Source organism: Nicotiana tomentosiformis, chromosome 2 (assembly GCF_000390325.3).
Source record: "Nicotiana tomentosiformis chromosome 2, ASM39032v3, whole genome shotgun sequence".
NCBI lineage: Eukaryota > Viridiplantae > Streptophyta > Magnoliopsida > Solanales > Solanaceae > Nicotiana > Nicotiana tomentosiformis.
Window position 1 is genome coordinate 124,660,187 of NC_090813.1, and position 21,761 is coordinate 124,681,947.

Genomic DNA, 21,761 nt, shown 5'->3' on the forward strand with positions numbered 1-21,761 from the left:
AATAATATACTCAGTTGGTTCGAGGGCGACCTAGCTCGAGGGCCAAAGTTGCGCGTTACATTAGTTTGCTTCATTTTATAGTTAATTTCTAACTTCAATTCTTATATTTCTCAGTTTGTGCCAAGTGAAATCACATATCCTTAAAATCACTTACAAATTTAATTATTATCCGATTTTAAGGGTAAACAATACTCTAACATTAATGGCATGTCATGATGTTATATATATAATGGAGGAGGGGAAATGTGGTGCAGAGCAGGCCGAAGAAATGCTATCGAAGCAGAGCTCTCTACGGCCCAAAATTGCTGAGTTGTTTCATGTTTGTGATAATGAGCAGGAAACGGGTGGTTGATGATTTCTATTGGGCTGAAGAGGAGGTGTTGTTTGGTTAGATGATACTATCACTTGCAATTTTTAATTGTGAAGCAAAGCTTCAAATTTGCAGAGTTTGTTCAACGGACGAAGAGGGATAGATAAAGAGCTGAGAATGGGGTCCTGAGAAGTGAAAACTGGGACCGGGATATTTTGCCCCTATGCCTATGGGCTATACGTCGTGCTCCCTCTGTTCCAATTTACGTGAATCTGTTTGACTGGACACGAAATTTAAAAAAAAAATGAATACTTTTGAAATTTGTGGTCCTAAACATGGCAGAAAAGGGTCAATAGTATTTGTGTGGTTATAAAAACTTTTTATCAAGGGCAGAATTGAAAGTTTAAGCTAAATTATTTCCAAATTTAGAACTGGGTCATTCTTTTTTGAACGGACCAAAAAGAAAATAGGTTCACATAAACTGAAACGGAGTGATTTGTGCCATGACTGAGATGGCATGCGGGCTAGGACGTCGCTGCACAAGCAGGGATCCAACCTAGCCACACAAGCCGAACACCACTCATGTGCCGCACGTACACTTGCCTCGCCGATACATGCCGACAACAGCTCCAACACGCGACACGCAGCCATGTGTTGTTGCCAATGCCAATATTGCAAAGCCAAGACAAGCCCTGCCAGGCACGAACCGTTGGAGTATATAAACGAACAAGGCGCCATAAATAAAAGCCACAGACATAACCCACAACAACCGCACGACCTTCAACATGTACTAAACTCAGCCCCATGCGCACGGCACCTTGCGACGCTACTTGCACGAGGCCTCGCCGTTCCATTGCCAAAAGCCATCAGCTGCCACGAGCGATGCCGCCACCTGATGTTGCCCCCAACAATCGATGGCAATCGTCACGTACTTAGCTTAGCCCCATGCGCATGGCACCTTACCGGACGTAATTATTTTAACTGCAAGAAGAAAGTATTAGACCGGAATAGCTTATATTTGTTTATTTTTTATTTTCTTAATCGTGAATCAATTATATGAATTTTAAAGCATTTCATTTTATTACTTTGTTAATTTTGACATTCTTTAGAACAATATATAAGAGAATATGCACTAAATCGTTTTCATTTAAAAAAAGTTATTCAACTTTAAATAAATAAAATCAATTAACCAAGACTAAGTGATAAAACTCCATCAAAAAATGATGTGCTTATATTTATTAGTTTAAATTAATACCTCTATTGGGTGTTAACCAATTTATTCTTTAAATTAACTTGGTATATTTACAAACCAAGTGCAAAGTCAAAGTTTCTTTACCGCAGATTTTGAAAATTAACAATGTCGGGTAATTTTAAAAGTCAGAAGATCTGGGAAGGCATACTTCCTGATTACTTTCAATTTTCGTTTAACATTTTCATTTGATTTTAGGAAATCAAAATCTGTTTTTAACATACGGCCTAAGACTCTTTGGGGGTAATTTTTGCAGAAAGTTTTTAACTAAAAGGTCTCATTATCAATTTAAATCCGGTCGAAAAATATAGCAAAATTACACTGTCAACATGTCCATCAAGAAAATTCATATGCAAGAGATAAGCTTACAGGGAGATTGTCGTTTTTTGGAGAACATCAAATCAACTACTTTCCTTTACCTTTGAGACTAACCTCTTCCCAGCAAAAAAAAGAAAAGAAGGAGGGGGGGGGGGGGGGGGGGTATGGAGCTTTTCAACCAAACACAAGTAGGCGCTGGCGTATTAATTACTTGAAAAACGGACTATATAAGAAAAATGGGAAGGGAATAGGAAAAAAGCCGCGAATCAACCGAGCCACCAGATCTGAAAATAAGGTTGAATATCCTGGATCTAGTGGCCAGTGGCGGGTGAATCACTGAGCAAAGAGCAGCTTTTAACCTAACACACATTGTGGAGCACCATAGTCCTGCTTACTAACGAAAAGTACAACTTGCCAATCAAATGAGGCTTGGACTAAAGAGTTTCCGGGCACGAAAACAGCTACCATATTCATCACAGGTAAATCTAACAGAAGTTGGCTGGCTACAAAATAGGTTTTTTAACTGTCTTATCAACTGAAAATTATATTTGACACTGATATGAGCAAAGTTTGGAAGAAGGGATAAATTTAAAGAGATGATGAAGAGTTCAACAATCATCCTCATCATCCACATTTACCTGGTTGATAGGAATAAAAGATTAGTTGAAAAGCCCACTATATAAGATGTTATAACCACCAAACTTCAACTGTCATAGCATTTTCAGATTAGAGCATATACAACAATAGCTGAAAAGCATAAAGCATTTAGGCAATTCATTTTCAATCTCCTTAAGGTAATTCATCTTCAACCTTCGTTATGTAAATAACACCAAGCCTGTAACACAAGTTGTGAACATAATTATATGTAACTTTAGATGTAAAGCACTTATTTGACTGTTGTCCGAATCGGACAACTCCTTTCTGCAGGATGCATAGACGAGAGGCAATTCTATAGCAAACCATCACACACCTAAAATCATAATTCATTTACCTATGGTTGGATGTGATGAGCTAGTTTTCTGTAAGGTCTTGTTTCCTCAGGAGAAGTCATACAAACAAACAATTAGGTATTTCATATTCAATTTCCTAGCTTTGACTTCTGCGAAAGCTTGGACCGCATTTATAAAAAGGGCCAAATATACCCCTCTACTTTCATATAGTGTCTGCATTTAACCTTCGTTATACTATCGGGCCAAATTTACCCCTACCGTTATACTATTGGGCCAAATTTACCCCTACAATCAGCAAAGTTTTAAAAATAACCCTTGATCTATTAAGTAATCCAAAATCTTCCAAATTCCTTTTATTTAAATCACTTGTTGTTCTTTTTGGTCCACTTGATATGTAGACAATATATGAAAGTAGAGGGGTAGGTTTGTTTCCCAATTTGCCCCAACTCCCTTCCTTATCAACTTTCTTGATGGTAAAAGATGAATATATGTGTTCGGGATAAAGTCAATCTCTGTATCGTGGAAGCAAAAGGTACTAAACTACCTCTAAAAGTGCAGATTCTTCAGCAGAATTTTTTTTTAGGTTACTTCCCCTAATCCCTCAACTTACACTCTCGTTACTAGTTGCCTATGTCCCCATCACCTTTTGGATACATGAACATCCTTCTTTCATCTTAACGATTTAATGAATCATCAGATTTACCGGTACTATGATCATTGACACTCCCATGTTTCATCACTATCTCCGAAGAAATCCAAACACAGTCAACTTCATCACAATGCATCATTTTCCATGTCTCTATGAAACTTATGTAGTACTGGCTGTAGCATTTAAAAGGAAAAGGTTATGGTCAGAGCCAAGATTCAACAGTAGTAGTGCCTAGGTTGAGAAAATTCAAGCTCAATAAAAATCCAAATATAAAATGGCTAACCCAGATAACCAAAAACTTTATTTTGGAGACAGTTAATTATGCATCTGTCTGTGTTTGTTTCATGACACATGCACCATCTATTTTGCGAATAAATGTTTTAAATTTTAATAAGGAACAGTGAGATAGGAATGCACAAAAGGACAGAACAACATCATAGTAAATTTAACCCAAAAAAGAATCAGAAAATCCAATAGGCAAGTCAGAAAAGCTTAGCACAAAAACCAGAAGCTCCATATCAAACAACTATAAAAAGGAAGGTAGTTTAATCTCATCAATGTTTACTTTACCTCTTCATCGTCCTCTTCTCCATCAGAATCTTCCTTATCAGCTTCCTACAAACAAAGCACAAGTTTCTCTTAGCTTGAAGAAGAAAGAAGGATGGAAATCACGTCACATAACCTAGAATGGAAGGAAACATGTTACGTTGTTAAAATATGTCAGTGGATTGGGCCATAAGTCGTCCTTAATTATCTCTCCCACATGCAGTCACGGGGAAACATATAAAATAGGCCAAATACATAAGCAGCCCCTTAAACTTGCTCATTTTTTTCACTTAGACACCTGAATTATGTCTTGTTCCAATTGAACACTTGAACTTGAGCGAAATTGTACCTATCAGACACATTTTGGTGATATGGCACAGTGTGTGTGCCACACGTATTATGAGCGTGTGAGGCCATTATTTACAAAACAAAAAAAAATCTCCTTCCCAGCAACCACCCCACCACCCTCCGGCTCCATCCACCTTCTTGCAATTTGCATTTTTGAGCCACAAAACAACACAAAAATATTGTTTATGTAATCCGCATTGTCTTTCATCCATCATCTCCTTCTTCGATGATTCCATAACAGTTAAGTTGAGAATTTTCAGAATTTTCTCGTCCACGCCGGAATTCCACCATTTATGTCAACTGCAACTTCTGAAAGTTGTCACTGTCCAACGAGCTATCTTTCCAAGTTCACATTCACCATCAGAGCATTACCTAACACCAACCATGAAAACTTCATCGCAATTGTTAGTGTCGGCGACTGTCATACTGTCAAATGAAAAAAAAAAGATTCTTCAATCTCCGGCGATTCTTTATTGAAGAATGATATGAACTATTTTCCTTCTTTTTGCTCTACTTTTTTCATTGATCAAAAGTCAGAAACTTAGAGAGTAATTTTCTGTATGTATACCACGTAGACAAAAAAATAGAAGATAAGGACAAGAGAGAGAAGTTATAAAAACAAGAAAGAATCCGTCGAAGAAATCTCCACAAAATTTCCATACCCAATATCTTATCATTGTGTTTGGAGTCATCTCCAGAAAAATATTCATGACTTAATCCAATATGGTGAAATTGATTGTTGATTTTGAAAAGAAAATAAAATAAGTGATTATTGATAAGTCATAAGGACGCGAAGAAGAAGGGCAGGGGGAGGGGTAAGGACTAAAGAGAAGACGAAAGGAGGGGTCTGGGGGAGGGGGAAGGAGATTCTGAAGGAAAAAAATAAAAAAGATAAAAGAGAGGTTTTGTTTTAAAAGAAATATTTCCATGTGTCACACAGTTTGGTTTAGTTTGCCCTGTAGGAGCGCAAGACGTGTTTGATAGACACAATTTGGCTCGAGTTCAAGTGTTCAATAGGAACATGTCTTAGTTTAGGTGTTCAAATGAAAAAAAAAGGGACAATGGGCCGCATATGTATTTGGACTATAAAATACCCGAAAGAAGCTGAGGTTTTGGATAGACTTAAATTTGTTGCACTATATAATGTTTGAAGTCTCTTAAGAAATTCGGAAAAATAACAAAAGATGAAATAATCTCGGCAATCGTTTACATAAACTGCCACAATTATGAACTCATCAAACGATGAGCAATAAGAATGCAACAAAGTAAATAATCTCAAGCAGTCGGATATATAAAATGCCATAATTATGAACTCATCAAAACGACGAGCAATAAGAATGCAACTAAGTAAATAGTTTCAAGCAATTGTTTACATGAACTGCCATAATTATGAACTCATCAAATGATGAGCAACAAGAATGCAACAAAGTAAATAGTCTCAAGCAGTCGGATACAGCAATTACCTCATCACTAAGCCCATCTGCAATATCTTTTAGCTGTGTTTCAGAAAACCAACTAAAAATAATGCATCCATCAGCATATGGTTGTTGGTGATAAAATATACGCTAAGAAAAAGACCTGAGATACTTTTCTCACCAGATCAGTAGAAGTTGGACTACATACTAACATCTTGGAAAATTAAACCAAGCAATCGTTTCTATGTCTTTTGTTATTCAATTTCTTACTATAATATACAGACTACAAACAAAGATAATGGGAAAATAGCAAATATGGTACTAGAGAAATTACATACTAGATCTAACAAGTGAAACGAATCAACACGTGTAATGTGGTACTAGAGAGAATCATAGCTTTGTCTTATAATGACAAGTCTGGTTGGCGAGCTTCCTGTTAAGAACATCGATGTACAAATCGCAAGAAGTGGTAGTTTTCACGTGGATTTTGAAGAGAACTCGGACCACCCCAGACAATTTCACGTAAGTAGTGAGGGGTAACATACCAGAACCGGAAAGAATATCGGAATACAAACCGGAATTGGAAAGCAATCGATCGGCCATTACGGTGAGGGTAATATTCATCGGACGCGTATCACGGGAACCTATCCCGCCGGCCGGAATAGGGGCATCTCCGACGACCTGGCCCTTATACTGCAGGATGGCGGAAGTAGAGTCGTATTTGAACCCGACCCGATTGGGATTTCTGACAGAAAGGTCGGCCTGAAGGGTGACATTGAGGTGAACTTGGAGCCTGACGATGTCGAGGGAGAAATCCATATCCCGTAGAGAAACGGAGTTAACGGTAATGACAGGCTTTTTGGCTTTAAAAACGGTGAGGCCCAAGATGAGGAAGAGAAGGCCCAAAAGGAGAAGGATGGCGAGGCAGATGAAGCAGCAATTTCTTCCTCTTCGCGATCCGTAATTTGGAGGCGGCGTCATTCCGGTGGATTTGTTGCCTTGTTTTGATTCCACATCCATTTAGTTTTAGTGGTATAGGGACGGAGAATGAGATTCAGATACCTATACCACGTTAGCCGACAAACTGAGAGATCCGATATGTGTGTGCATCAATTAAACGCCCAACTACTTTTTTGAGGAAAAAAGTAAACTGGATTTAATGCAGGATCAGTTTGATCTCCTCAAGAAACAAACGATTTAGAAGGCTATGACACAGACCTTCTGGATTAGCATTTACTCCACAGCCAAAGTCAGCTGATGTCCTCATCACTCCTTCTGCCTCCTCCAAACCGCGTGACATTGTCATAAATTTAAAATTTAAAAAAAATGAGTTTTTGAAGTTGTGTTTAAAAATAATTTTTGAAAATTAAAATTATATTTGGATATGTATTTTTATTTGAAGAAAAAGTTGAAATTTTACAAGTGAAAAAAAAAAAATTCACTCAAAATTGTCATAAATTAATTTTTGAGAATTTGAAATTTTTTGAATTTTTTTCTCCTAAATATGATCATATTTCATAAAAAAAAAATATTTTTCAAAAAATTTGAAAAAATAAAATCAAAATCTATTGACAAACGGAAGCTCAATCTTCTCTCTATTGCCAATATTTATTTCTTCTTTTAAGCAAAAACCTAAATAGCTAGCCTTGTCTATTTTTTTACTAACTTCTCCTGCCTATATCAAGTAAAGCTAACTGTGGCATGCCACACTAACCAAAGTTTCCCCTAATATGTCACTGACCACCTTGAGCCTGATTACAATGAGCTTCTTTCAAGCATAGAAGAGTTGGCAAAATAAATCCACTTTTTAGTAACCCGTGCAACCCATCCTTGTTTAAAGGAATTAGTCAAAATAAACTTTGATCCAACAGGGTGAATCTGAAATGCCTTTAAACATTAGTCAAAATTAGTCAAATATTGTAATCCAACGAGTCAAAACCTAAGCTAAGCTGGTTCAAGCATATAAAATAAAGGTCAAATACATAGGCACCATCTTAAAGTTGACTCTAATTTCCATTTAGACACTTTAACTAAGATTTGTATAACACTCCAACCCTAACAAAATTGTATCAATTGAACACAATAGGCCGACATGGCAAAAATAGAGTATTTCACATTTCTTGCGCGTGAATTGATCCAAAAACATATCTTTCTTTATTTTCCTAAAGGTCACTTTTTAAAACCATATCACCACCTTAGCTTTTTTTAACTGGAAATCTCCAAGCCAACTCAACCATCGCCGGAAAAATCACACATCACCTCATCGGAGCCATTGCAGACAAGTAGTGTTAGCTAGCAAAGTAAGATTCACCTTGATCTCAACTTGTATGGTTTAGCTCTAACAATCTTTATACAAATTGAAGACCACTCATTTCATATTCATCGATGCACCTTTATCCATTCACCACCATCTTTAACCAGCTTTTTACACCGACAGACTACTCAACCCCAAAACGACACCTTCAACCAGCTTTTTACACCAGCGTCCAAGTCAAGAGTTTATGTCTCTTCCTCTTCGGCACAGTCTGAGATTCAGTCTTAAAGATATTCAATATCTTCCTTTCCTTCTAGGATCGAAACTGTTAATTTTGACTCTAGAATTCCACAAGTCAAATATTCTATAGAAACAGGCTCTCCGACAGAAATTAATTATGAACAACCTCAATCTTCCACTTACTCAGTGTTAGGTACTGAATTAGGTATTTTGGAAAAAGATTTTCAGATTGATAAAGAAAAATTTTGAGCAAATTTTTATTCACAAGAAAATATTTTCAAAAGACCTGATGGAAATCTCCCATATTGGAAAGAAAAATTCCTAGATGGCCTACCTAAGTCTCTTAGGGATTTAGTTAAAGAAGAACTCCAAAATCAGCATTCTGGTAATGTTATTCCTTATGAATAAATCACCTATGGCCAACTTACTAGTCTCATTCAACATGTCGCTCTCAAAATCTGTCGACATGATAAGATATTAAGACAATTAGCTAAAGATAGAACACAGATCCGCCGAGATCTAGGTAGTTTCTGTGAACAATTAGGTTTACCACCTTGTAGTAAAAAGCCTCATAAGAGACAAACAACCAAGGATATGGAGATTACGAAATATAGGTCTTCTACACCCAAGTTTAGGAAGACCAAATCATTTCCTTCTAAATCCAAAATATTTTTCAATAAACATAAACCAACAAACTTCCAAAATCCCAATTCTGGCAAATGTTTCAAATGTAACAAACCGGGTTATATAGCCAAATACTGCAAGTTGTCTAACAAAGTTAGAAATCTTGATTTAGATGAGTTTGTTCTTAACCAGATCAAACAACTTTTATTGGAAGATAGTGATACTTCTGATGTTGTTGATGATGAACTTGAACATCAATTTAACCAACTCGAAGATGATGACACAAAATCATCTTCATCCCAGTCTAGTCAAGAGGAACCTGCGATTAATGTTCTCTCCAAAGAACAAGATCTTCTTCTTGAAATAATAAGCAATCTCCAAGACTCTAAGCAAAAGGAGTATTATCTCGAGTAATTCAACGATAGATAAGCCTTCTACATCTTACTCTAGTGTCTTTTCCAATCATCCTCAAGTTTCCAATACCTGAAATATTGCTGATACCCTCAGTGGATTCCCTTCCCAAAAACCTAAGGTAGTAACTATCCAAGATCTCCAAAGTGAAATAACATTCCTTAAGAAAAAAATTCGAGAAATTAAGGCCAGACAAGAATTAGACTGTCTTGTTCTCCAACAACTCTCTACCAAACCTGAAGAGCCCAAACTAACTGAACTAAACCAGTTGAAAAAGAAGTTTTTATCAACCACCTCTCCAGAATTTTCATAAAAAAATAGCATATGAGATTCATCCTAATTGTCAATAAGTCCTTTACCTTGGATATCATTACCTTATTTGATACAGGTGCATATCTCAACTGCATACAAGACGGCCTCATTCCAACCATTGAAAGAAACCAAAGAAGGTCTTAGAGCTGCTAACGACAGAAAACTAGGAATTAGCTTTAAACTCTCTAATGTTAAAGTTAGAACCTCTCTAGAAAATTCTCCATTGTCAGCCTCAAGTTCTTTCCTATTAGTAAAAGACCTTACTAATCCAGTTATATTAGGTACTCCTTTCATCGAGGAGCTCATACCTTTTATGGTAACAAAATAAGGAATTCTAATCGAATGTATAGGAGGCAGAACCCTTCTTCCTTTTGATAGACCTCCGATGGCAAAGTTCTGTTCTACCATAAAAAGTAAAGAAGCACAAATCAATTTTCTCAAAGAAGAAGTAGCGTTCTAAAGGTTACAACAGCAACTTCGAGATTCTTCTCTCCAATCCAAGATAAAAACTTTGGAAACCAAAATCCAAAGAGAACTTTGTGTTGATTTACCTACAGCCTTTTGGAATCGCAAGAAACACATGTTAGGCTCCCTTACGAACATGACTTTGATGAAAAACCATCCCTACAGAAGCTCGTCCTATCTAGATAAATCACGAGCTAACCATTCATTGTCAAAAAGAAATAGATGATCTTCTTGAAAAATGCATCATCTCTCTAAGCAAATCCCCTTGGAGTTGTGCTGCCTTTTACGTCAATAAAAACTCTAAAATTGAACGAGGCATCCCTCGATTAGTCTTCAATTATAAACCTTTGAACAAAGAACTTCGCTGGATTAGATACCCTATTCCAAACAAAAAGGATTTACTTCAACGGCTTTATACTGTATTTATCTTTTCAAAATTTAATTTAAAATCAGGATTTTGGCAAATTCAAATAGATCCCAAGAAAAGATATAAAACTGTTTTTACGGTACCATTTGGACAATAAGAATGGAATATAATGCCACTTGGTTTAAAAAATGCCCCTTCTGAATTTCAAAGGATAATGAATGGTATTTTTAATCCTTCTTCAAAATTTATTATTGTTTATATTGATGATGTTTTAGTATTTTCTACTAGCATAGATCAATATTTTAAACATCTAAAGATTTTCTTTAATGTTATCAAAGAAAATGGATTAGTTTTATCAAAGACTAAATATAGTCTTTTTCAAATCAACATTTGATTTCTTGGGCACAATATCCAGCAGGGAACCATTGTCCCTATTCAAAGATCCATACAATTTGCTGACAAATTTCCTAACCAAATTGTAGATAAAATCCAGCTTCAAAGAATTTTAGAATGTATTAATTATGTATCAGATTTCATTCCAAGCCTTAGCAATTTGCTAAAACCTCTCAATGATAGGTTGAAAACACCTCCACCTTCGTGGACTTCAGTCCACATCAACGTTATTAAAGAAATCAAATTGAAAGTCAAAGACCTTCCTTACTTATCTCTCCTTGATCCTTCTGCATTCAAAATAGTTGAGACTGAAGCATCAGACATTGGTTATGGTGGCATTTTAAAGCAGAAAAAAGATGATAAGGAGCAAATTGTTGCATTTGCATCAAAATATTGGAATAATTCCCAACAAAATTATCCTACAATTAAAAAAAAAAAATTAGCAATTGTTTTGTGCATTTCTAAATTTCAAACTGATTTATTAAATCAAAATTTTTTGTTAAGAATTGATTGTAAAGCTGCAAAATCTATTTTGCAAAAGGATCTATAAAATCTTGTTTCTAAACATATATTTGCTAGATGACAAGCTCTTTTATCTAATTTTGATTTTGATATAGAATTTATCAAAGGGAGCTCAAACTGCATTCCAAATTTTCTTACCCGAGAATTTTTGCAGGGGAGATAAAATGCCAAGAAAAAAGAAAGCAGAAATTTCAGATCCTCCAATACCTGCTCTTCCTTCGCCGGGGGAAAATATTACTAAAGGAACACATGAATCACCATAATTGATCCCAACTCCAGCACTCGAATGATTAACACATCTTTCATGCACGATCATCCCACTAGGAATACTTCCATAATTCTTCTGTGTTGCATAGCGATAATTGGAATATCAACAGCCTATCACCCAGGTGAGTACCGCAATATCGATGAACATCCGTAAGTCAAAACATAATGCGCCTTATGAAATACGCACCCTTCTCAGGGATTACCGAGAAGTTATAACATTAATCTAAATATCTGAAACTGACCATTCTGTCCAGAATTCGTGACCTTCCCTTCAAGAATAAACTGCCACCTTGTACATGTAAATCTTAATCCCGTACACCACACCACATCTATCATACCATCATGTGACAAGCACAAGAATCTCGTTATTAACTTTGGTAACTAGCAAATTACATACCCGGTCATTTAGAAACCTTTCTCTTGCTTCCTTCCAGGAGAAAATCACAATACACAACACGTTCCCCACACCGGTAGAAAATATTCGGTTCAAACCATGGTAGAAACCATCAAGAACACTTTGAAATCCATTTGCACCTAATTAAGCTATCATAACTAAATTTCTCTAACTAGACCAAGCCATGCAGGTCACCAAACCCAAGAATATTACCACCAAAACATCTGCAGAGCCTCACCTCATTATAATTACCCTCAAGTTGACACTTCTCCTTGTTAGAACACTATGATCCTTACCCAAAGCTCACTACAAGACATCCTAATGTAAAATTATACCGCCCTAAGGCTCATAAGCCACTGTATTCTTCTTAAGCACCACAAAAGTACCACAACCGACACACCCACTCTGAAAGACCTTATTTGAATTTTAAAATTATTTCTCTTTCCTTTTTATACTGAAATATAGAATCCATAGTCATAAAGAATTACCGCAAGTACTGATACCATCCAATGTAAATAATAGATTCTAGCGATATGCAAATTCCGAAAAAATTTCAATTGACACATATACATTTTGAATCCATTAGAACCCGTTCGAAAGTCACCCACTATGCTCAAATCTAAATTGCACCTCCCAAACGGGCGGAAAGACACAAGCCCTATTAGCACAACAGCCCCCAAAGAAGTAACTCTACCTTAACACCACCAATCAAATTCATACTTCTTGTGCACTACATCCTTCAAAATAACAAGTTAATCATTTCATGATTTTTTTTCTTCATATTTTCATAAAGCGCAATATAACCCGCATTCAAGAAATTTTCTTACTCGAGTCATCCCCGATCTCAACCTCTGCAAGTCATAACTAATCAACAAGTATGTCTCGGACCAAAACCAATACTGCATATAAGCGTGCAATCAAATCGTAGATAGTAGACTCCCCCACTTGGCTCAAAGCCATATAACAAAACATCTGATAACTCACCATACCCATACTCTACTATTGTCATAATCCCGCAGTCAATTCTATGAAAATTCTTCACAAGCTCAGGTAACACAAACCATATAATACCTCAAATCATCTATTAAGCTCGCTTTCATCCCTGTGACTGTCAAGTCAAATTTCTTAACTAATCCAAACTCAAATCTCAATGCATATACCCTGCTGGGAGAAAAAAACCCTCCACTTGACATTATAAGGAACACACATACATAGATTACTCCGCAGGAGATAACCCACCTGCTTAGCCTCAAATTGGCATCTTGCTATACCCTTTCGCAGCCACAATTACTACCGAATCACTTAATATTTCTGAGTTTGAACTCATCAACACGATATGAAAATCTACTTCGCTCTATAATTAAATAGCATGACAGATTCCTCAATGCACACACAACTCAAGACCGTACGTCACATCAAAAACAGGAATCAAGTACCCAATAGCAAACTCTTGAGTCACAAGTAAACTTTATTTGTCTCATTTAACCCATCTGAACACATCCCGCATTCACATCATACTTATCATATAGTCATTCAACCGCTCATCGAGCCACAAATTCCACTCATAGGGATACTACCGAACGCATAAGTCCAAACGCACAAGTTCTCACAACCGAAACTACCGAGCTTACGAAGCGGTCTAACCCTGACCTCAAGTTCTCCATAATGGACCATCACCAAAACACAGAATACTCAGACAATATCAAGCGCTCACATGCACACACGAATGTGTGGAAGGGATTCAAAGAGTTATGTTTCAAGCTGAATCAATGTCGCACGATAGATACAAGAAAGTGAAATTTCCTAAGGGTTTGGCAGCCTCTCGAAGATAAGTACAGACGTCTCCATACCGATCCGCAAGACTCTACTAAACCTGTTCATGACTCGTGAGACCTATGTAACCTAGGCTTTGATACAAACTTGTCACGACCCAAAATTTTACCTGTCGTGATGAAGCCTATCTCAATACGAGGCAAGCCGAAAATCTCAATAAAACACCATATCTTTTAAATTTGAAAACATAATATTTAAATTCAGCGGAAGAAATCTCACAAATATAGATATAAACACTCTCAAAATTCGGTGTCACTGAGTACATGATCATCTAATATAAATACAAAGTCTGACTGATAAAACACTGTCTGAAAGTATATAATAGTTTAATAACTGAAGAAAAAAGAGTTAAGGTCAGCGGACGCCAGGCAACTACCTTGATAGTCTCCAACTGATATCACTCTAAGATCTAACAATCTCCGTGTTCGAAAGCACCTGGATCTGCACACGAGGTGCAGAGTGTATTATGAGTACAACCAACTCAATAAGTAACAAGACTAACCTCTAGGCTGAAAGTAGTGACGAGCTCCACAGGTACAATCCAATATAGAAATAATGGTACAGAAATGTAGGCATATTTTCAAGTTCAACAGTTAAACTCAGCAGAGGTAAAAATAGATCATTTCTAAACAATATGAGGAGTATTATATCTCAGTATCTACATGCCAATGTACATACCATAGGTGATGCACCTTAGTGAATACTTAGTGTACTCACAATCTGAAAATGCTCAATCACTCACAACTGTATATGGCCAATACAGCATAGGGAAGATCCATCCCTCATATATATGTACACATCAACTGACAGTCAGTCGCCCAGTACTGTATAAGGCCAATCCAGCCCAAGGAAAGATCCATCCCCAAATATCAATGATCCAGACAAGATGCATGTCCAGGAAAATCCATCCCTCAATATAAATGCTTCGGGCAAGATCCATCCCTCAATATATATATATATATATATATATATATATATATATATATATATATATATATATATATATATATATATATATATATATATATATACATACATAAACTACTGAGTGCAGACTCCAGAGGGGCTCCTTCAGCCCAAGTACTATAATAGCCAAATCCAGGCATAAATAAATAAACATAAATATCATTCAGAACCTCCAGTCTCTTGGGCTCTCAATGACACGAAAATCAACCCGACATAATGATATGATGTATCAATAAATGATAACAGAGACTGAGATATGATATGCAAGTAACAGATATGACTGTGTATAAAATTATATTTTAAACAAATAGTTCAACAGCAATACGACCCATGTGGGTCCCAAAATATATCGGCGTGTAGCCTAAACATGATCTTTAATATGAGTCTCAGCTCAATTTCTCTAACACGTGGATGATATGCGAATAATGATATTTATTTAATTATATAACTCCACGGAATCAATAAAGTAACAATTCCTATGATGCACGCCCACACGCCCGTCACCTAGCATGTGCGTCAACTCCAAACAATTCATACAACACGTACTTCAAGGATTCATACCCTCAGAATCAAGTTTAGAAGTGTTACTTACCTCAAACCGTGTAATTCTTTACTCCGCTATGTCTTTGCCTCGCGAATTGGTCTCCAAAAGCATCGTATCTATCCAAAATTAATTTTATTTAGTTAATACAAATTATTGGAATTAATTCCATATGAAAATACTAATTTTCCAACAAAATCTGAAATTGCACTCAAAATTTACCTGTGGGGCCCATGTCCCGGAACCCGATAAAAGTTATAAAATCCGAAAGCCCATTTAACCACGAGTCTAACCATACCAATTTTACCAAATTCCGACAACGAATCGACCTCCAAATCCTCAATTTAAGTATAGAACATTTCTACCATTTTCAACCCAATTCACTAATTTCATGATAAAAACAACAATAGATTCATGTATTTTAACCAAAATTGAGTTAGGAAGAATGAGATGAATTTGGACTTTATTCTGCTGCCCAGGGGTTTGTTCTTCGTGTTCGCGACCTACCCCTCGTGTTCGCGATGAACAAATTCCTCAACCGCGATTTCCAAACTCTTCCTAGATAGTCTCTAGTGTAATGGTCTTAACTTTTTGTACACAACTACAAATGATAAATGGTTTAACTTTCTGAAACCTAAACATCAAGGACTATAACTTTCATATGTTTCTCATCTCCCAATTCCTTATAGATTGCGAGATATAAGCTTTCAAAGTCAGCCCTGTGCAGCAGAGATTTCCAAACTCTTCCCAGAAAGCCTATATTATATCCACCATAACCTTTTGTATACAACTCCAAATAACAAATGGTTTATCTTTCTGAAAACTAGACACAAAGGGCTACAACTTTTACTTTTGAATCATCTCTAAATTCCTTATAGATTGGGAGACATGTGCCTCCAAAGACAGACATGTGCAACAGAGATTTCCTTCTTCGCGAATGCGAAGAACTGCACCAGACATCAGGAAATCAGCATCCAAAGTAGCCCAAAATAATCCGAAACACACCTGAAACAGACCCGAGGCCCCCGGGACCCCAACTAAATATACCAACAAGTCCTAACACATCATACGAACTAAGTCAAAATCTCAAATCACATCAAACAATGCTAAAACCACGAATCATACTCCAATTCAAGCTTAATGAAACTAAAAATTTCCAGCTTCTACATTTGACGCCGAAACCTATCAGATCAAGTTCGATTGACCTCAAATTTTGCACACAAGTCATAAATGATATAATGGAGCTATGAAAATTTTCAGAACTAGATTCCGACTCCGATATCAAAAAGTTAACTCCTCGGTCAAACTTTCAAACTTAAATTTCTATTTTAGCTATTTCAAGCCTAATTTAGCTACGTTCTTCCAAATAATTTTTTGTATACGCTACTAAGTCCAAAATCACCATACAGAGCTATTGGAATCATCAAAACTTTATTCCGGGGTCGTTTATACATAAGTCGATATCCGGTCACTATTTTAACTTAAGCATTAAACCTTGAAACTAAGTATTCAAATTCATTCCAAAACCTCACCGGACCCGAACCAATCACCCCGATAAGTCACATAACAGTTGTAAAGTATAAATTGAGCAATAGATGGGGGAACAAGGCTGAAATACTCAAAAGTCACACGGCCTCTTCACTTCCTGTGGTTGCTAAAATCACCACACAAAAAATGTTGGAGGCTACAAGCCTCATTGCAGGTACAGGATGTCTATCTAACATCCTAAAAACCACAACCAATCAGACACTTTCTTCACTAGTTCCACAACCTATTTCTTCAAACAAAGGCTCCTCCTCCGAGGAACCCACTTACATTAAGAATGAAAGTGTCTACCCACTCATTCAAATTGAACCACAATTCTGACATTCCAACCCCCAAGAGGTAGCTAAGAAAATACTTAGCCCTTAAGCCAATTTCATTCAAAACACCCACAAACATACCCAAAAATACTATGAGTTCATTCTCACAGATACTAGATCCTGCTTGTTTAAGCCACACAAAGAAAAACAGACCCAATCATATGTCACACTTACTATAGTATGGATTAACAAAATAATCTCACCAAAAGAATGAGGAACCCATCCAGCCAAATACAAAAGACTTTCTCAGCCTTTTGATCCGTAATTTTACAATTATTACGACTACCAGGCAGCATGGATGAATGCTTTCACCTTCCAAAGCCAACTTGGAAAGCATTCATGGTTTATCCTCTGGAGTAAACAATTAACCTCTAAATTCCTTCAGTGGTTTATACATCAATGGTGGCCTGCATATGGTCATAGAGCTGAAATCCTCCCAGTATCACTAAAAGAAGGATATAATTATTTCTGCCACGGGTTTTCTAGTGAGCAGCAAATACCCATACTCCTCCAATTTTCCCACGGATTTCATATCCCATGGATATACTCCAGAATTTTTCTTTCCACAAACCAGAAGGACATAAAGGACTACCGTGGTTAGCCCTCCAAGGCCACTGCAAATGGTACAAAATGTGAGATTCATCCGAAGCGTATGTGCCAGCAGTAGACAAGTGGTTTCTATCTCATCCGCAGTATCTAGCTATAATAGATGCTACCGAAATATTATTTTTACAACAGAAGTCCATTGCAAATGCACAACTAGCCGGTTCCAGCAGCAGGCTTGATTTTATTCAGAAAATAAAAAAAATTCTTGATTCCCTCAAGACACAAATTCCAGGTCAACAAAATCAAGCATCTTCGTCTGAAAAATCATCATCATCATCATCAGAAGACCCCGATTTATGTTATGAGAAATTAATCAGAAATTACATCAGCGTAATAGCACAATCACATCACAACTGACATCATCCATGACATCAGCTAGCACTTACTCCTAATGACATCATGGATGACATTAGAAAACACTTGTAATTTTTAGTTTTTGGCTATAAATAGACCCTCATATCACTTGTAAAGGACACACCTTACACTACACCTTACAAAACGGATTTCGCAGCTTTACAATCAATTCTTAACAAAATATTTTGATTTAATAAATCAGCTTGAAATTTAAAAATGCACAAAACAATTGCTAAAATTTCTTTTTTAATTTTAGGATAATTTTGTTGGGAATTATTCCAATTTTTTGATGCAAGTGCAATAATTTGCTCCTTGTCATCTTTTTTCTGCTTTAAAATGCCACCGTAACCTATGTCTGATGCATTAGTCTCAACTATTTTAAATGCAGAAGGACCAGGGAGAGATAAGCAAGGAAGGTCTTTGACTTTAAATTTGATTTCTTTGATAACGTTGGTGTGGACTGAAGTCCACAGAGGTGGAGATTTTTTCAACATATCATGGAGAGGTTTTAGCAAATTCCTAAGGCTTGGAATGAAATCTGATACATAATTAACACATCCTAAAAATCTTTGAAGCTGGATTTTATCTAAAAGTTGGTCAGAAAATTTGTCATCAAATTGTATGAATCTTTGAATAGGGACAATGGTTCTCTGCTGGATATTATGCCCAAGAAATCGGATGTTTATTTGAAAAAGACTATATTTAGTCTTTGATAAAACTAATCCATTTTCTTTGATAACATTAAAGAAAACCTTTAGGTGTTGAAAATGATGATCTATGCTAGTAGAAAATACTAAAACATCATCAATATAAACAATAATAAATTTTGAAAAAGGATTAAAAATATCATCCATTATCCTTTAAAATTTGAATGGAGCATTTTTTAAACTAAATGGCACTACATTCCATTTGTATTGTCCAAATGGTACCGTAAAAGCAGTTTTATAACTTTCCGTGGGATCTATTTGAATTTGCCAAAATTCTAATTTTAAATCAAATTTTGAAAATATAGTTGTAGCATAAAGCTGTTGAAGTAAATCCTTTTTGTTTGGAATAGGGTATCTAATCCAGCGAAGTGCTTTGTTCAAAGGTTTATAATTGATGACTAATCGAGGGATACCTTATTCCATTTCAGAGTTTTTATTGACGTAAAAGGTAGCATAACTCCAAGGAGATTTGCTTGGAGAGATGATGCGCTTTTCAAGAAGATCATCGATTTCTTTTTGACAATGAATGGTTAGCTCGTGATTCATCTGGATAAGACGATCTTTTATGGGGGTGGTTTTTCATCAAAGTTAGGTTCGTAAGGGAGCCTAACAATGTGTTTCTTGCGATTCCAAAAAGGCTGTAGGTAAATCAGCACAAAGTTCTCTTTGGATTTTGGTTTCCAAAGTTTTTATCTTGGAATGGAGAGAAGAATCTCGAAGTTGCTGTTGTAACCTTTGGAACGCTACTTCTTCTTTGAGAAAATTGATATGTGCCTCTTTACTTTTTATTGTAGACAAGAACTTTGTCATCAGAGGCCTATCAAAAGGAAGAAGGGTTCTACCTCGTATACGTTCGATTAGAATTCTTTGTTTTATCACCATAAAAGGTATGAGCTCCTCGAGGAAGGGAGTTCCTAATATAACTGGATTAGTAAGGTCTTTCACTAATAGGAAATAACTTGAGGCCGACAATGGAGAATTTTCTAGGGAGGTTCTAACTTCAACATTGGAGAGTTTGGATGTAATTCCTAGTTTTTTGCCGTTAGCAACTCTAAGACATTCTTTGGATTTTTCAAAGAATTTGGTTGGAATGAGGCCTTCTTATATGCAGTTGAGATCTACACCTGTATCAAATAAGGCAATAATATCCAAGGTAAAAGACTTATTGACAATTAAGATGACTATCATATGCCATTTTCTTATGAAAATTATGGAGAGGTGGTTGATAAAAACTTCTTGTTCAACTGGTTTAGTTTCAGTTAGTTTGGGCTCTTCAGGTTTGGTAGAGAGCTGTTGGAGAACAAGACGGTCTAATTCTTGTCTGGCCTTAATTTCTCGAATTTCTTCCTTAAGGAATGCTATTTCAGTTTGGAGATCTTGGATAGTTACTACCTTAGGTTTTTGGGAAGGGAATCTACCGAGGATATAAATAATATTGTAGGTATTGGCAACTTGAGGATGATTGGAAAAGACATTAGAGGAAGATGTAGAAGGCTTATCTATTGTTCGTTTGAATTGCTCGAGATAGTACTTCTTTTGCTCAGAGTCTTAGAGATTGCTTATTATTTCAAAAATATTAAGAGCCAATACTTCTATTTTTCAGTAATAGAAGGGAGCTCAAACGGTATTCTAGTAAAGGTGAAGCTGTTCTTTTTAAAATAGATCTACAAAGATCTCATCTGTCAATACCAAAACCCATTTCTTGGAGCTAAGTTTCTCTACCACAAAACTGGTTACTTCAAGATGCTACTGAGGCTGAGAAACGAGAAATACTATGGTCTCTCACATCCAACAATATTCTAGCAGATCTATAGCCATCTCCTTCCAAAGGCCCCTTAGTCAAATAGTCTTTGTTTCTTCCTCTTAGGCACAATCTGAGATTTAGTCGGGAAGACATTCAATATCTTCCTTTTCTTCTAGGATCAAAACTGTTATCTTTGACTTTAGAATCGCACAAGCCAAATATTCTATAGAAACAGCCCCTCCGACAGAAGTTAATAATTGTGGAAGACGTGTTTTATAGACACAATTTGGCTCAAGTTCAAGTGTTCAATAGGAGTAGAGACGTCAATATGGGCGGGGCCGAGCCCATCCCATCCCATCCCAGCCCACGTGAGCTTTAGCAATTGACGGGCTGGCCTAGCCCACCATTTTGATCGGTCTTATAATGGTCAGCCCACCTCAGCCCTATGTGGGTTGCGAGCCCCCACGTGCCAGACCATCATTTTTAAAAAATATAATTTTATATTTTTTATTTAAGTTCTAACCAAAAAAAGATAAATATTTAAAAGTTAAAAAATCTTATTGGAAAATTTTCAAAAAAGTTAATAACTTTTTATACTGTTCCAATATATCACAATAAATACTAAAAAAGTAAAAGACAAGACTTTATTTCATTCACTAAAAGTCAAAACTCAAAACAAATTATTCATGAGAATGTCCATGACGCTTATAGGATATCTAACATATTATCTTTATCAAACACATTTGAATCCGCTTGTGAGAAGGTTGTCTTAATATCTTCACTTTCATCTACATCTACAATGCGTAAGCAATATTAATTAGTTAGATATTAAGAATAATTAAAATTTTTAAACTAATTAACATTTTAAGACTTTGATCGTTTAATATGATGAGCTTAATAAACTTTAAGCTTGTGATACTCTTCTTCTTATTTTTTTTTGTGTCATATACTTTTTATAGTTTATATATTTTAAATACGTATTTTTATTAGGCCCACGGGCTAGGCCAGCCCAACCTTAGTCAAGCCTCACGGGCCAGGGGCTTACTCGGACCGGGCTTAAAAGCCTCGTTTTAAAATGGGCTCCAACAATTCTAGACTAGCCCTGCTAAATCAT

At 36.2% G+C, this 21,761-nt stretch overlaps 1 protein-coding gene and 1 long non-coding RNA gene across 17 annotated transcripts; both read right to left on the reverse strand.

Annotated features, from left to right (window-relative positions):
* Positions 1-1,889: 1,889 nt before the first annotated feature.
* On the reverse strand, positions 1,890-7,086 carry LOC104119350 (uncharacterized). 16 transcript variants are annotated; one of them, XM_070196069.1, is made up of 5 exons: positions 7,004-7,084; positions 5,834-5,885; positions 4,372-4,796; positions 4,047-4,091; positions 1,890-3,649 (listed from the first exon to the last, which is right to left on the reverse strand). In XM_070196069.1, exons 3-5 carry the CDS (start codon positions 4,437-4,439, stop codon positions 3,502-3,504), a joined length of 261 nt encoding a protein of 86 aa, XP_070052170.1. In that variant the 5' UTR covers positions 4,440-4,796; positions 5,834-5,885; positions 7,004-7,084; the 3' UTR covers positions 1,890-3,501. The 16 variants fall into 16 exon arrangements, 2 of the variants coding, with proteins under 2 accessions (XP_070052170.1, XP_070052169.1); XM_070196068.1 differs by having other exon boundaries at positions 4,372-7,086; XR_004503190.2 differs by lacking the exon at positions 4,372-4,796 and having other exon boundaries at positions 2,326-2,515; positions 5,834-7,054.
* Positions 7,087-10,058: 2,972 nt separating this feature from the next.
* Positions 10,059-11,300, reverse strand: LOC138905328 (uncharacterized). Its single transcript, XR_011413538.1, has 2 exons — positions 10,291-11,300; positions 10,059-10,177 (listed from the first exon to the last, which is right to left on the reverse strand). It is a non-coding gene; the product is annotated as an uncharacterized lncRNA (long non-coding RNA).
* Positions 11,301-21,761: the final 10,461 nt, after the last annotated feature.

What these genes read in the sequence shown, in the direction of transcription:
- LOC104119350 (XM_070196068.1), bottom strand. Translation starts at nt 4,439, where the DNA reads ATGGCCTCACACGCTCATAATACGTGTGGCACACACACTGTGCCATAT. An exon ending in CACCAAAATGTGTCTGATAG is followed by an intron (nt 4,092 to 4,371) that starts GTACAATTTCGC and finishes CTTTGTTTGTAG; the next exon opens with GAAGCTGATAAGGAAGATTC. An exon ending in GAGAAGAGGACGATGAAGAG is followed by an intron (nt 3,650 to 4,046) that starts GTAAAGTAAACA and finishes TAAATGCTACAG; the next exon opens with CCAGTACTACATAAGTTTCA.